At 35.8% G+C, this 17,874-nt stretch overlaps 1 protein-coding gene across 19 annotated transcripts in view; it reads left to right on the top strand.

Moving 5' to 3' along the window:
- The window catches only part of BBS9 (Bardet-Biedl syndrome 9), a 622,708-nt gene that overhangs the window by 317,935 nt on the left and 286,899 nt on the right, over positions 1-17,874 (top strand). For all 19 annotated transcript variants that reach the window (XR_004321417.1, XR_004321414.1, XR_004321412.1 and 16 more), the window contains one exon: positions 81-263. Coding sequence is in view for 11 of the 19 variants with exons in the window: in XM_032483738.1 (XP_032339629.1) it covers positions 81-263 (183 nt within the window). In the remaining 8 variants the exon portion in view is untranslated. The remainder of the gene's footprint in view (positions 1-80; positions 264-17,874) is intronic.

Raw genomic sequence — 17,874 nt, 5'->3', positions numbered from 1 at the left:
ACAAGAGTGTGCCAAATGTAATTTGTTGAGGGCTCAAGAATTGTGAAATTATCCCTAACCGAAGTTCGTAATTTCTGCAGGTAATCGCTCTAGCAGATGCAGTAGAGGAAAACCAAGACAATCTGTTCCAGTCATTCACCAGGCTGAAGAGTGCCACCCATTTGGTGATTCTGCTGATCGGGCTGTGGCAAAAGCTTAGCGCTGACCAGATGGCTATTCTGGAGGCGGCATTTCTGCCGCTGCAGCAGGATACTCCAGAACTGGTAAGGATCCACAAACCTGCAGTGGTAACAGCTAGCATTATTGAAAAGATTGTGGTTTTAGGAAGATATCACATGGCTATCATGTTTTCTAAGGTATCAAATGAAGGCTTTGTTTTGTTTTGTTTTTTTAATTCAAATCCTGTTTTCCTTTTCTTTAAACTATAGTAAAAGTGTCAAATACAGGCCTTTTTTGTAGAGCTATTTAAAAAGTAGGTATATAGTCCATTTTTATGTGGTATCCAGTCTTTTTTATGTGCTCTTCAATCACTTAGAAGCCAGGGAAAGAGTCATTTGACCTCCTGAGTGATGGCAGTAAACCTTCAGATTAGCTAATCCTTTCCTTTTCCGCCAGAGAAAACAGTTCAGCCATTTTAATTTGCTCAACATTCTTAAATTTAAGTGTCACTTCAAGAGTTAGAGAAAACTGAGATAGCCTTGCTAAATGACAAGAATATTTTGTTACATTTATATAGTTTTTTATATGTAGTTTATAAACTTTTTTACTCTTGACCCTTTGAATAGGCAGTTTAGAACAAAAAAAGGAAGAAATAGGGTTTGTATTTCAGTACTTCACCCATTTGTTTTGGGTGAACAATGATATAAATAAAAACATCTTTGATCCCTTGAATTCGTAGAGGTATTTGACCACCAGGTACCATTTTTGCATGATTTTACTTACAAAGAAATAATATCCTTCTTAGAAATTAGAAACCCTTGATTTTTTTTTTGTATTAGAGAAAACCGTTTCAAGAAAAAAGTCATTTCAGATTCATTTTTAAACATGGCTATGAGAACATGGTACTGAAAATACTACTACTAAAACTAACATTTTTGGGTGCTTACTAGGTTCCAGGTGCTATTTTAACTATTTCACAAGGATTATCTCATTTAACTTTAACATGGACCTATAATATAGTTAAGGTACTGTTTTCAATCCTTATTTTACATATGGAAAAATTTAGGCTTTGAGAGTTAAGTAACTTTCTGAAACTAGTGGGTGGTAGAGCCACAGTTTGGACCTGAGTCTGTCTGCTTCCAAAGCACGTTTTTAACCTGTCTACTGTATTTAGCAAAGTCATGAACACAATTTTGAAAATCACAAGCTTTGTCAATTAAATCTAATTTTCTACAGTTGAGTTTAAAAATTATCATAGTAAAAGAAATCAATCTATAGTTTATATCATCAGCAAAATAGTGAAAATAGTTTGGAAAAAAATTTAAAGTACACATTTTTTAAATTGATAAAATTACAGCTAAAATTGGCCTTTGAGGATCTAGAAATGTAGACACTGTAATACTAGAAAATAACAAATGCAATGGTTAGAATTATTTTAATAAGAATAATAACTATCACTTATGAACTCAGATTTAGTAGTCAAAAAGACTTGGGTGGCCTCAGATCTTGGTTCTACCACTTAATGGCAAAGTCCTTCTGGTCAAGTTTCTTAACTGATCTAAATCTCTGCTTCTGTAGCTATAAAATGGGAACAATTAAGTTACCTGCCCAATAAATTATAATAAGAATTGAATGAGGTGATTGAATAGAGTGCTAATCATCATTAGAAGTGGTTTCTGCATTTTATGTTTATTATTTATCATCCTTACTAAAGTCATGCAAGGTAGATATTGCTACCTTTTCACAGGGACTTGTCTCCTCGACTACACTTGTGGGCAGGAATTGTATCTTACTCATTTTAATATTCTCAGTGCATGGCACAGTGCCTCACCATAGGGCAGTCAATATTTGTTAGGTAAATGAGTGGAGAAAAGGGTGAAAGCTAACAGGAGGTGACTGGCAGAACAGATGCAGTGGCTCTAATCTGGATCGTGAGGAAGCAGGGCAAGGCCAGCTGTGTAATTTACAGGTCTCAGTGCAAAATGAAAATGCAGATAACCTTGTTCAAAAAAGTAAGAAAAAATGCTAAAGTGCTGGTAAAACAGATACTAAAAACATAGCTTTTTAGTTTCTGTGGTCTCTCTCTCATCATGGTGTTTTTGCTTGCTATTTATTTATGTTCTTCTAAATAAAGAAAAATTTAAACAATCACCACAATTATACAATTTGCATTTGGTAGCTCATACATGCATCTGTATTCTGTTTTTACAGAACTGTAGAATCACTGCACAAAGCTTAATTGTCTTTATTTCACTTCTTAACATGTGCACATGTACCAACATTTCAGCTTCCTGCTGAGTAAGGAAGGACTAAAGGAAAAGGAGCTCTGTGTCACTCTGTTTCCCTTTCCTTCTATGTTACCATTTTCAGTGTAAGTGGCTGGATAATACAGGGAAGTAACAGGAGTATAGTGGGTTTCCTTAGTCATTCCTGTTTCTTTGAATCTATTGCCTTCTTTCTTCATTCAAAACAAGTTCTGGTTCAAATGAAAAGCCTCTTGGGGCTGTCAGTTCCTTTGCTTGATCAGTCTAGACGTAACAGGCCTTCCTCCTGCTTACTTTGAGTCTCCATGAACTCCCACTCATCCTGGGGCCATGGGAATTCTGAGCTCACAGAGCTGTATGTGAATAGGGGAAAGGAGGAAGGATGCTTGCATACTGTACATATTTTCCCTTCGCACACACGCTTCATTGTCTCATCAGACTTCACTTACAAAACACTTATTCAAAGATAAAATTATTAAGGATTTCCAGAAGGTGACAACAAAGCATTAAACTGAGCATGGGGCCCTGTGCAGTCACACAGCTCACATGCTCCTGAAGCTGGCCCTGAAGCATGGTTAGACCCAAAGGAAGAATTTCTTAGAAATAAACGTTCTCAAATGTAGAAATTGAGTCCCAAGAGAAATTGTGGTATTTCCGACTCTAGAGATCTTTAGAAACAGCCTCATTTTGCTAGGAGTAGATAAGTGCGCTCATCCCTGCAGGCGGGTGAATGGACTTAGCATCTTCTCAAAGCCCTTTCTACACTGCCTCTGTATTTTCTGCTGTCACACCTCCCAAAACATGTAAGGGAAAATGATTGCAACTCTTTCCTGAATTTGGTGAGATTGGAAGGTGTGTATACTCTTTATGTCTATTGAAGTCATTAATGAGACAGGACATTTGATAAAAACATAACTTGGAGAAGAATGAATCAAAAAAGACATTTAAATACTGCTTGTTATGCTCTTCATCTTTAATTAGGTTTGGTATTCACTTTGGACTTATCCTGTTGAGACAGTTTATATATCTTGAGGAAAAAAAGGGAATCCTTTTTCATTCTTTAAGACGTACCCATGCAGTATGTGGTTTTGACATGCTAGTTCACAGTCCTCCACATTATGCCTTTAGACCTCACAAATAAATGTTATATGATGGGTATCCTGCTGAGATGTGAAAATGAAATATGCAAACCTGAAATAACTTGGAAGGAGGGTGAGGCGGGGAAGAAAGAAGTCTCTGACCAGAACGTTGAAAATATATCCCATATTGAAGTTATTACGATACCACAAAAATCTGAATGTAATTTTGATGGTTTGGTTGAGGGTGGATGGCAGAGTACATGTGTGAGGGGGAGAACTTTAGACATGTGGGCAACATTTTCAGAAGAGACTCCCAGTTCAAGGTCAGATGTCCCCACAAATATTGAGAGATAGGGGAAAGTGCTCAGAAGGTATTTTATTTATGGTTCAAATAACACTGCATAATGGTTTGTGGATTGTTATTTAGATGGCATGTGTCACAAGGCAGGTTAAATACCATAGTCAACTCAGGAATATTTTCTTCTTAATAGCCTCAGATTCACAAAGGAAAAGTGTTTTAGAATTTATTATTGCTAATGAATAAAGTTATGCTATTTATTAGCAATAATAAATAATACTGGTAACATAGTTCTTTGCACTATAATATCAGTATTTTAAAAAATGTCATCCCATTTGGAACAAAATTCATCATTGTTTTCCTTGATCTGTCTCTTTAATAATGATTTTCTATTTTTGTCACTTCTCAGTAGTATTTAGGGGGCGAATAAATGTTGGTGTTGCAGACTTTAAATGTGATTTTTTTAAGGCACTGTAAGTTATATATGCCCAATGTGTTTTTGTAGGAATACTCCCTTTCACTTTAAGAAATACATTGAATGTTCTATTTAGTGTTTCCAAAAAGAGCTCTTAAACTCAGTTCCAACTGTGGATTTGATACAGTATTGCCTCTACTGTCTACTGATAATGAAGAAGTTTTGCCTCAAATAATGTTCTATTACCACATAGGGAAATTCTAAAGTGAATTGTTTTCTTACTTTTCAAGTTAGGGGCTGAGGATATTTCAGAGTAGTTTGAATTCTCAGTGTAGAATTTAAATATGCCTGTACTGATCCTCTATCAACTTGAAGCTCCACGGAAAATACTGTCACTACTTAGGTCAATGTGTTACTGATTTGAGTCCAAGAGTGTTTAGTTGTCTTATTACACACATCTCCCTGTATGATGTTGTATAGAAGCCAAAAACTGCTAAACTGTATATACCTCAGGATTGGCCTAAGAGGAAAAATCTTTTATCCAGCCATTTGTTCATTCAACGAATATTTATTGAGCCCCTGCTTTGTTTCAGGCAGTGATCTAGGCACTTAGCATACCTCAATAAACCAAATAGACTTAGTACCCATCCTTTGTGGATTTACTTCAACATAGCAAGCAAACATATTATAGTCATATTCATCCATAAACATGTTGGCTGTCTATTATGGCAGCCACTTGCCATATGTGGCTATTTAAAACAATTTTTTAAATTGAAGTATAGTTGATTTACAATGTTGTATTAGTTTTGATATATAGTAGTTTGTATCTGCTAATCCCAAACTCCTAATTTATCCCTCCCCACCTTTCCTATTTGGGAACCATACCTTTGTCTGTGAGTCTGTTTCTGTTTTGTAAATAAGTTCATTTGTATCATTTTTTTAGATTCCACATATAAGTGATATCATATATTTGTCCTCTTTCTGACTTAACACTTCACTTAGTATGATAATCTCTAGATCCATCCATGTTGCTTTATATGGCATTATTTCAAAGTGCTACTGTTCTCCCTTTACATGGCCTTGGTAGGCATTATGATTGTCATTGATTCTTTACTGTTGAGCTTGCATATGGGCTCAAAATCCTTTTGAATACAGCATTCTAGGTAGTGACTATCACTTGGAGTGGTATGTGCATGAATCCTCTGTGCCCTTACTGATCTCTGTACGGATCTGCCCTCATTTTCCTAGTAAACAGCTTAGATGACTAATATTCTTTAAGTCCAGCAGATGGCAAGAGAGCAAGGAAGAGCAGTATTGGCATTTCCAAATGGCTGCCTCTGACTTCTTCTGCTCTAAATATCAATGTGTTCCAGTTGATTCCAGAGGAATCTCTAAAGAAAAGAGCAACAGTGCACTAGTTTGGGGACCTGATTACATACAGTCCTAGAGTTGGAAGAAATATTGGCACATTGCACAGCATCTTGCCTGACTTTTTCTTTTCTTTCAAAGTGCACTTAATATCTTTAGTACATATTATCTATTATTTGAAAAAAAAAAAAAAAAGCTTTATTGTGTTCTTTTACCTTCCCTAGGATTGAACTTTAAAATCCCCTGGGAAAGTTAAGACGGAAATTTACATCAGTGGGAGAAGGAGATTTGGACCTTCAGCCTTACTTTTTGATTGATTATTCCTTTTACAAACTGATATGGAGAGAGAAACTTATTTTTAACATTTTCAACATGGTTCATGTGAGAAAACAGATGTTTATAATAGGAAACCCTATTGTGTAGAGAGACTTATCAAGGCTTACTTACAAGACTTAAAGACTTCTACGTCACAGGTCAGATTTGATATAAGGGCCATTGTGCCTCCTGTCTGGTTTGAGTGATGACTGAGATGGCTAATCATTACTGTTATTAATGACTTCTTCTTAAAAGGCAAACAAAAGGAGGAAGTCTGGTGTCAGTATCAAGTCTGCCATTATGACTGTTAAAGTATCATCACAATTGTAACTGTCTATGGGAACATAGTGCAGAAAGTAAATATTTTGGTAATTCCCATGATCTTAGCCAGCAAGATAAACAAGAAAGAATTAGTTTTATGTTCATAATGGCCACATACTCTGTGTTGTTGCTAGTTAGATGCAACTGGTGTTATGTAATTTAATACTCTTCTCCGCAGAGTTAAATATAATGTATCTCAGAGCCTTTGTGATACCCTGCTTGCTGTTTTAAAAACTGAAATAATTGAAATATATCAGAAGAGTAGCCAACTAGAATACAGGATACAAGTGGTGATGTGTAATTTTTTAAACTTTCCTTATGTATATCAAATACGAAACAGTGCTTTTTTAAAAATTGAAATATAGTTGGTTTATAATGTGTAAATTTTTGGTGTACAGCATAGTGATTCAGTTATACATATATAAATATATATATATTCCTTTTCATATTTTTTCATTATAGACTATTACAAGATATTGAATATAGTTCCTTGTGCTATACCATAGCACCTTGTTGTTTATCTATTTTATGTATATATGTTAGTATCTGCAAATCCCAAACTCCCAATTTATCCCTCCACACTTCCCCCACCCTGGTAACCATAAGTTTGTTTTCTATCTCTGTGAATCTGTTTCTCATTTGTAAATAAGTTCATTTGTGTTATTTTTTTAGATTCCACATATGAGTGATATCATATGGTATTTTTCTTTCTCTTTCTGGCTTACTTCACTTGGTATGACAATCTCCAGGTCCATCCATGTTGCTGCAAATGGCATTATTTTATTCTTTTTTATGGCTGAGTAGTATTCCATTCATATATACATATATATATGAATATATATAATACTACTATATATATTTTTTTTGAATTCAAATATTCAAATTTGAATATTTCCTCTGGATATATGCCCAGGAGTGAGATTGTTGGATCATATGGTAAGTCTATTTTTAGTTTTTTGAGAAATCTCCATATTGTTTTCCATAATGGCTTCACCAAAATACATTCCCACCAGCAGTGTAAGAGGGTTTCCTTTTCTCCATGTCCTCTCCAGTATTTATCATTTGTGGACTTTTAATGATGGCCATTCTAATTGGTGTGAGGTGATACCTCATTGTAGTTTTGATTTGCATTTCTCTGATAATTAGAGCAGTACTGAGCATTTTTTCATGTGGCTATTGGCCATTTGTATGTCTTCAATGGAGAAACATTTGTTTAGGTCATCCACCTATTTCTTGATTGGGTTATTTCTGTTTTGTTTTTGAGTTGTATGAGCTTTGAAACAGTGCTGTAATGGACATATTTATATTACTCATGCATTTAAGAATAAAGAGACTAAATAAATGAACAAGGAATTAATTAATTGAAGCTCTACTCTCACTGTATGTTACCTCAAATCCTTTGTAAAATAAGGTGTGATTATATATAAATAACTAAGTAAGTAAAAATCACACTGCCACAATGAAGAAAATAATGATTATCATCATCCTCATAATACTTACCAATCTGAAACCTTGCTAGAAGTATATTTACATTAGTTACAATTTTCTTAAAATGCCTTTACTCTACCTAGTTTGAGTCTAATAATGGCAAAGAGATAATTTTGACATTTTTGGGACATTGCATTTTTTTAGAAATGTATACAAAGAACTTGGTGACTCTTTCATCTAAAACCAGCGCTCTCTCTGTACTGTAACTACACACAGAGCTGCACCTCCAGGTTTAGTCAGTCACCTTGGCCTGTTGTTGTTCATTTGGAAATGTTTCTTAGAACTCCCCCTTGGCTTGTGTCCTTGTTATTCTATCTGGCTTTCTGGCACTTGAAGTAGCCTTTCTGCCCATGCCTCTGTGTTGGTACGCCCTGCACCTCTCTGCAAGACTCAGCCCACTGCCCTCCTGTCACACATCTGCTTACATACTTTCCATGGCTCTCTGCTCCTGGTTCAGTTTGGATTTCAGTGCCAGGCATTCAGGACTTTCAGTCACTTGGCTCCACTAATATCTTCTTTCTAAAATTATTTTTCTGCAGCTCCCCAGCTTCCCCACATCGTTCTGGGAAAGGTGACTTTCCATGGGTACACAACTTCTTTCCATCAAGCCAGGGCTAGTAGAACTTTTTTCTTTACCTAAAATAGTATCTTTTCTTTACCCCTCTATCCACCCTCTTTAAGAGGCAGATCAGTTTTCATTTCTTCCCTGTTTATTCTGGCTTTCACATAGGGGTATGACATAATTTAGCTCTCATTACATTCTCTAAAAATTGTCTGTGTGCTTGTCTTGTATTCTAATGAATTTAAGGACGGATTCTTTTATATCCTCACAGAATTAAAGCTTAAATTAAGCATATAGTTGGATATAAGTATCTAGAGATTGCTTGATACCTCATTTATTTTCATAATGTACACAATTACAGATTCTCCTCCAACAACTGTATAGCTCTTAAAAAATCATTTTAAAAAAGGAAGCATTCTGTTTCTAGTTTGCACCACCCCGTTTTTTTTGCAAACAACTTCAAATTTGGGGGAGATTCTAAAAAAGAAAACTTGACCTTTCCCGTACAGATGGTAAAAGATATAGGTAGATTGATAGCTGGACTACTACACATAAATATTTACACATATATTCATTTACATATCCTGTAATTCAAATCAGTTAACATAAAAATTTTCTATCTTACCAGTGATGAATATATGCACGTGTAAACAACTATTAGGTACACTTCACTTATATTGATTTAGTCAAATTTGGTAATAAATAATACTGACAGACATGTAGTGAAATAGACACACCCATCTATTCTTTACAGAGATTCTTCTAGGAAAATGTGGGTCATAAAACTAATCCAACACTTGGGCACCAGTAATCTAAGTTAATGCACTGAAAGTATTAAACTAAAATCCATTTGGTACCATAATGTTGATATTTATAATTACGAAATCCTGAAAGCAACCTAAATACTATTAGTATTAGTTGGATAGTACAAATTGCAGTATATCAATTGAAAAGAATATTATGTCAGACTGGAGTTCACATCCTTTTTAGAGAAAATACTTAAATAGCTGGGCATTGTTAGGCAGATTATGGAACCCTCTGAGCACTGGTTTCCTTATCTGTACATTGATGAATGAGATCAGACCCCAAGGACTGGTTCTGCTTAGAAGAAAGGTGGCAACAGCCATCCAAATTTGATTTTACCTTACTTTTACTTTATATTTCTACTGAACCAATAAACAGATGGTACAGAAGAAGAACATGAGTGAAATTGGCTCTCCAATGCCTTTCTCATGAAGGCATGCCTGGAGTTTGATGGAAAACACAGTTTGTGCAGAGTGAGGAATCTGCCAGTTCAGAGGTTCTCAGAACCAGAGGCTCACTGCTTTTCACACAGTTGTTGGGAGAAGGGCCATGTCAGCATCTGAGGAGCTGTTATACATGGAATTTCTTTTTACGTTTGAGGTATAATCACCTAATGTGTATTTTTTTACTGCATAATCTGGCCTTCATTAGATTTGTACATGATTTACTTAAACACAATAAACATTGAATAAAAAAATACATAATTAGGTTTTTCTTTTTCAGTAATACAATTCTATTTCTTACACAAAGTAAGAAAATTATATCGCTTGTTTGGTCTCATTGAACTAGACCATATACTGAGCCTCCCTTGAGTGTCTTCACCACCATTTTCAGATTCAGGGTTTTGATGTTTAGTTATCTGTGTCAACTAGAAGACCAGAATACTACTACCACCACCACCACCACCACTATTACTACTACTGTTGCTACTATTAATGCTACCTTAGAAGCACTAAACCATATTTAAAAAAAATATTACATGTGTTACCTCATTTGGAAACTACTTGTCAAAGATGTGCAGGTGTTATGAGGACACCCTTTATATATCTCTGAAGATTCATATAAGGACTAATTGAGGTAATGTACAAAAGTGCCAAATGCGGTGCCGGGCATATACAGTCTCCAAAAATTGGTAGCTTTTGTTACTAATGTATTTTTAACAGTAAGATGTCATCCATTGTAAGTGACAATATTATCTTATGGACCACTTAGAAAAAAAAAAAACAGTTCCAGTTAAACTATGACATAGTGTTTTTTATCATTTAAAGTTTTAAATGATTATTGAAAGAGCTCTTTTGGACTTAGATATAAATTTAATCACATCATACTGTGAAGCCTAAGTAAGAGGAAAGATTTAAGCAACATAAATTGATTAAGGTATTCCTGAAACTTCTTCACATTCAAAGTTTGATTCTCATAAGTCACCTTTCAACTACAGGTCATCGCTGTCTGTTTTTGCAGACAGCATTGTCCCATGTGCCGTGTAGGGCATTTTGATGTAGCCTTAAGTGTGTACCACTGTTGCTTTCATGATTTTTTTTCTGAGCCCCTAATATCCATTCTAAAAGTTTTCCTTTTTTGCCCCAGCTCAAAGCTTGGCTTTTTTTCCCTTTAGTTGAATCATATGTTGCTGCAAGTTAAGCAGCTTCTGTCCATAGTTAGCAAGAAATTTTAGACAAATTGATGTTTACTACTCTAACAATAGTCCTGTGTGACACATTAATTAATCAAACCACATCTATCCCAGGGATTTGGCAGTTTCTCCTACTTCAGTTATATTGTTTGGCATAGGATAGTAATCTGTGTGCATGTGTCTGAGTAACAAAACATAACACATTTCTCCTATCTGTATCTTCTTGTTTTACATCCTGGGAAGCACTTAGCTTTTGCTTTGCAAGAACATACGGAATTGCTGCCATTCTTCTGTCATGAATATTTGCTTCATTAATTTCAGATTTATACTTCCAACTGTTCTATTCCCATGACTTTCTGTGTACTTTTTTGTTCAGTGATGAATCATAGTGTAATTTAAAAAGATATTTTAAATGATAATCAATTTGACAGGAGAGCATGGCCATTGCACATCTGTTGGTTGAACTGACATAATATGAACAGCTAAGACAAAGACTGTGCATACACAGGCACTGACAGCAATAGCAGGTCTGGAGCGCTGGAGCCTGGAAGCCAGCAGTTGTCAGATGCCACTGAGTTTGACAGTCTATTTCAGAGATGTTAAAATGTGGGAGAAAAAAAGTCTAGAATTAATGGAACATAATTGTAAGCACAGAGTAAAGGAATCTAATTACAGTTACTTTTATTAACAGGGAATTTGTGAGTGGTTTGAATTGGGGACAGGAAATTATAGAAAAAAGGTAAGGCCTTGATATTCCTTCTTGGAGCAGGCATCCTTGACGAGAAACAGTTTCATATAAATAGGAAAAATCTTATGAATTACTGCTCTTTGAAGAGAAGGCCACAGGTAAACTGTGAGAAGTATTGAAGGTTGAGTTTCTATTGCTCTCACTTTTAATCTGGCAGATTGTATAACATGGTTATGAAATTTAAGTTTCTATTTCACTGATACGTCATTTATGAGGACCGCAGGAACACAGATCTTCTCTCTCACTACAGTGGATGAAATCACTGATGTTGTTAATGGGAATATGCTTCACTTTCTGCATTTAGAATGGTGAAACTTTCCAGTTTCCTATGAAATAAAATCTAATTTCCTTGGTTTAATGGCAGTGGTCAGTTGCAGTGGTTAGTTGTTTTCTAATCTATTAGGTCTAAATTCAAAGTCATAAACATCTCTATATAATTTTTAGGAATCTCAGAACCAAATCCTTCACCTCACTAATTAGAGGGTATCCCTGTTTTGTAGAGGAAAAAAGGAGAGAAATTATATACACACACACACATACACATACACAGTCATATACGCACACAAGAGGTAGGCCTGCCTCCTCAAATTCAAAGGAATGTGAGAAAACTAACTTTTTTTGAGCATTATTATGTACTGTGCATTGACCAAAGACTCTACATACATTACCCCATTTAATCCTCACTATGTCCCTTTGAAGTAGGGGGTTGTAACAGATGCTATTTGTATTCCACCTGTATCTCTTCATCTCACGCAGTTCCTGAAAGCTTCCTGCTAGATACTTGTAGTTTTTCTGTCTGAGGATTCTCCCTGGCAGAGGCTGTGCAGCCACCGTGTTCAGTCAATGACCGACAGGGGTGGGTAGATTAATATCCCAGCTTCCTCATCCCTCAGGTTGGGAAAGTGCAAGGTACGTTAGACACCACCCCCTAGAGGAGTCCAGTGGGATTGCACCAGTTACCCGCAGTGGTAACTGCTCACAGCATAGCAGTTTATTGTCGTTCCCCCTCCCCCCTCTCACTTACTCACTTCCCACTCATACCTCTTGGATCAGCTGTCAGATAAACTACTTACACCCACATCTTTGTCTCAGGACTATTAATTCCAATTTACAAATGAGGAAATATGCCCAAGATCATATAGCTAGAAAACAGTAGAGGCAAGATTTGAACCCAAACTAAGGAGCCTCACAAAAATGAACAACTTGACTCAATGGGGGAATTTTTGACCAAGTGATCATATTGAAGTTCTACTCTTCGCCAGTATGACTACTTTAACAAGGATAAGTGTAGTTTATATTTTCTATTATATGTACCTGTGCTGGATTCTATAATAGAAAATGCTGACAAATTTTAATCGACTTCTTTGTTTCACATAGCACTAATATGAACTCAATCTATATAACTGATTTTTACACAAACTGATGGTACCTTATTATGTAGACAAGTGCAAAGATCTTTTCTGTCTTGAATAATTTTTATTATTTGACAGATAATTCTTGATGTTATTCAGTCAAGAGACTGCAACAAAATCATTCATAAAGTACTTTACCTGTACCACTGTCTGAACACATTTCATTTTCTGCATCATATTTTTGTATAAAATCTTATATTATCACTTGAGCATAAGCTAGTTGAGGGTGGGATCCATATCTGATTCACCTTTTTTTTAGCCTTACAGTGTTTAGTGTTTAGTATAATGTCTTGCATCAGTGGGCTCTGAATAAATGACTGTATGGAGTCAAACTAGTGCTTTAGTAAATGAACAAAGACATTTGAAATTAGGATCAATCGAGGGATAAACATAACAGTTCATAAATAACTACTGTTTAACCTTGAGATTTGTGCTGCTGTGTTACTGTTATCTTAGCTTGATTGCTGTGAAAAATTATGTGAACGTTGAATGATGTGCAGTCACTTCAAATATATTCTTGAAACTTTCTCTTCAGACTTGAATTCTATTTGAAAGAAGTTAGAAATAGAAATATAATATGTGGACCTTCCTGTAGCTATTTCAGATCCATTGGTGGCCCTGACCAAGAAAGAAGTAGGTAGGCACATCTTAAAATAGTGAAGCTTCTGGGTGGTCCTGAAAAATCCAAATTATTTAAAGGGAGGAGAGAAAACCAGAAAAGTATTCTAAAGAAAAGTGCTTTGCACTTAAATCACTGATTTCTTGTATTCTGGGACATTTTTTCTTCAGTTTGGTTATTTCTTATTCTTTAAAGTTTTTAGGAACACAGAGTTGTCAGGGAGAAGTTGATGCTTTCAGTTTATTAACATGGTTCTTCTCTTGTCCCAGCTTCAGTAAAGTTTTTGCCAGACTCTGTCAGATACATGGGTATTTTGGGAGTCTGTGGCCCTATGTGTCTTATGATTCTGTAGTAGAAGTGGCCTCTCCAAGTATTCTCAGTAATGAGTCCCTGAAATGAACACCTATAACTCAGACTCATTAGAGTCAAGTCTGACCATTGGTATGTTTTCAGGCGATGTGGTTTCCCAAGGCTGTTCCTAGATGTCAGTTATATAGTCTATGCAAGTGCTAAAAACTTGGGTGGACTCTTCTAAAAGTTTGACCCATCCAAACTGGCACAAATCATAGTGCTTTTTGATTATACAATAAAATCTTATTTAATTATATGCAGATTATTCACTTGGATAGAGAAGCTAATTTAAATTTTGCTTCCATGAATATGTTAATTGTGACCATAAGTTTCCCAAGGAAAAACTTCATATGATATTTTCTAAAGCCCAGTTTAGTAAAAGGAGCCTAAGATGACCTAATGACAATAGGTTGAAAGACACACATAATGAAGTGAGGAAGAAAAAGTGACCTGTAGTATAGTGGCCGAGGGTATGGGATTTGGCGGGGTGGAAGTGTCAAGGTGTCACAAAGATTCAGGGCAGAACAGGGCAAACAACAAAAGCATCAGGTGAGATGGAAAAGTAAAAAGTCGCTTGTGGCATCTGGGCTCCCACATTTCAAGCCCTCCTTTGTGTGACAGGAAGATTCACTGAATAAAATCTTTTCTTTGGAAATAATCTGAACCTAGATAAATCCTCAAAAATTGTTATTCACAACTAAGTACTAAGTTTTATTTTTTCCTAGGTTTACATTGATCCTTCATGTGATTTTTTTGGCTTATTATTTTATGATAAAATATAATACAAAGTAATAGTAACGTAAGGCTCTGTAGATCAATCATAAATACCAAAGACTTTTTTCACCTATTTTTAAAAATTGAAGTGTAGTTGACTTACAATGTTGTATTAGTTTCTGATATACAGCATAGTGATTCAGTTATATATATGTATATATACATGTATTCTTTTTCATATTCTTTTTCATTTGCCAAAGACTTTTAATTGTGAATCCTTTACATCTATTCAAAAGGAAATTTATTTCTCTTTGATACAATTTTTTTTTCCGATAAATGAATATGATGTAAAGGTTATTTTACCTTCAAATGTATAATGTAAGACAGGCCATTTTTTTGAGAGTCTTCTCTCCTCAGCTGAAACCTGGGCTATGGCAACACGATCTCCATTTGTTCATTTAGACAGATCTCCTTTTTACCTATCTTCTCTACCTTAGAGTTAACTGTGTGCACATTTGGTAACAAATGCTACCATGGCATTTTGTAGTTTTCCCCTATACTACTATAGTTAAGGATGTAGTAGTGTTTCTATTATAAACATAAGTTTGCAGAAGTTTATAATTTGTTTGAATAAAAGTTTAAAGATGTTACTTTGCACACTGTATTTCAATGGTGTATTTGTATTTTCTGATTTGAAAAAAAAAAGTAAGATTGAATATATATGCTTATTCCATAGTATCTTCTGCTTAAGATTTTGGTGCCTTACCATTCATGTAAGATTGGCATGCAAATAGTGTTATTCCTGGTTTATGGAGTCCTCAGATGTACCCTACAGAGATTAAGTGGTTTATCTAAGGTCTTACAGTGAAGGGGCGGTTAAGGTAAATGAAGTTAAGTCAAAACCCAGAAGCCAAGGGGCAGCTATCTTTAAGTTAGTTATTTTAATTTGCAGATGGCACGAGAGTACTCTTTTATTTTATGTTTTTCTTTGGTTACTTTAGGTGATACCCTAGGGAATTAACTTTATAAACTTGGTCAAACACTCTGCTTCTTACTGTTTCTGGAAAAATCACTTGCTTATACTGGTGTTTAGGCACAGTGACTAGTGGAGACTAGCAGGGCAGGTAGAGCAGAGACGTTAGAAACTCAGCCGTAGCTGTCAGGTCTCTGGACAGTAAAAAGCATAGCTCAGTTTGACTTTAGTCAGGAAGAGGAACAGGTTAGCAGAGAGGCCAAGGCCTTGAATTTCAAAAGCTGCCTCATGAAATAGGGCATCACACTGGTACAGAGAGGCATCTGGGACTAGCATAGCATGCAGGAGCCTCCACACAGCAGGTGGAACTTGAGATCAGAGGAGAGAAGCCATGTTGGGGGGGTTCATGCAGCAGGCAACTTGGCATTGAAGTCAGGCAGTAGGCAGCAGGGTACAGCCATTGGTCTAGTTCATTGGTTGGGGTGGGGGGATTTGGCAGGAGCAAGGCAGCCCAGTCCATTGAGGAGTGACCCTTTAAGCAGGCTCCCAACATAGGGTCTCAGGTAGAAGGACTAAGACAAAAGTCAAGCTACCACATGGAGTAGAGCCTAGACCTCGGGAACAAAGGAAAACCCCAATTATTAATACTAGACCAGATGCAGTAAGCACAAAAAAACAGTAAATAAATTTATTTCAAATAATGACAAGGGCTGTGAAGAAGACAGAGTAATGTGTACATTTAAATTTATTGATTGATTTATTCACACATTTATTTATTTATTTGACTTCACACCACTGTTGTTTTCTAAAAGCCATAGGTGGGTTAACTGGGACTTGAAGAGGCAAAATTATTAGTGCAGTTGATGTTCAGCTTTAAAAGATAAAGGTCAGGTATCTGCGTGGTGGGTGTGTGGCTGTGTGTTTAGACATGAGAACTGGATATTAGAGTTACCAATTTAAGGGCTGTAAATAAAGGTAGTGGATTCAAACACCAAAAAGGTGGTTTAAAAAGCTTATCTTTAAGGTACTACTCACATTTGATATTCTAGATTTCCACATAGTTTTGTTTCACATTTTATCAGTTAAGTATGCTATGTGTTTGGTCACGTTGCATTTTTATTTAACAAAACTCGTATTTCAAAGACTCTTCTTTTGTGTCATAAGCATTCCTTTTTATTATCATATTTGAGTTTATGTAGCAATTTAGGTCCTCCAAATAATAACCTTGTATTTCAGTAGCAATGTTTTTGAAGTATTGGCATCGTGCTTCATTATATTAAAGAACCACTCATGCCAAATACCTAAATATGACATGGTTTTTGACTTGATCTGCAAGTTGGCAGGAGGAAAGGAAATTCTGTAGTACTTCCATATTAACTAAATGCCATATCTACTTAAATTATCTCATATGCTGCTGTAACCTACTTATGAAAACAGTAGTTTTCTTAGATGAATAGTCTATAAAGTAGTAGGAACTGCTTCAATGCTGAAATAACCACAGAGCACACAAATGCCAAATTATATACAGAAGATCTTTCCTTCTTATAGTCTAGAGGTTGTCATCAATGGCTCCAAAAACAACTTGAAAATATGTTCTCTCCAATGACATCTGGGTTACTATTTGGTCTTAATTTACTTCTTCCCATTATTATTGAAATATAAATTCAATTTTAAATACTTGTCTAGTTTAAAATTTGAAAGTTGTATGGAGATGTCTTTGTAGTAAGTAGTGGTTTCTTTCTTTAGTGGTTTGAGGTAGGAAGCTGTTTTTATAGCCTTTGACATTGCCTGAAAGGATTTTCAAGATCATTTAAAAACAATTGACTTGTTTCCTGATTTGCCTAGTGGCATCTATACTGGGTCAATAGAACAAAAAATCCTGGTTTTCGCAATCAGTGGGAAGTGCTTTAGTGGATATATATAGAGAGAGAGCCTGCACTTTAGTCTGAAGAACCAACAGCTTAAGCCTAAAAGGAAGATGTGTGGTGAATGTGGAAAAGGCCTGGGGCTTAATCATCTGCTTGCTCGTTGTGAATCAAAAGTGTGGCGCAGCTGCCAAGAGAGCAGAGGCAACCAGAGGCCAGGCTGGCAAGGACAATTCTCAGTAAACGGGAGGGACGGCTCTGTCCTACCCTGCACTCCCATCCCCCCAGCCTGATGTCTTGGGGTCAGTTTGGGGTTCTCTGGTTAGCTGTATAAATGTTTAAGTGTTTAAAGTTGGAGCTCATTCAAAGACAAGTGGTCAGGATGGAGAGAAAACTTGAAACCATGTTTATATAGGGAAGAGCTGGAGGAACTGGGGATGTTTATTCTGGAGGAGAGGGTACAGAATTGCTGTCTTCACAGATATA

Source organism: Camelus ferus, chromosome 7 (assembly GCF_009834535.1).
Source record: "Camelus ferus isolate YT-003-E chromosome 7, BCGSAC_Cfer_1.0, whole genome shotgun sequence".
NCBI classification, from domain to species: Eukaryota; Metazoa; Chordata; class Mammalia; order Artiodactyla; family Camelidae; genus Camelus; species Camelus ferus.
The sequence above is the reverse complement of the archived record's forward strand: the minus strand, read 5'-3'. Positions and strand labels throughout refer to the sequence as shown.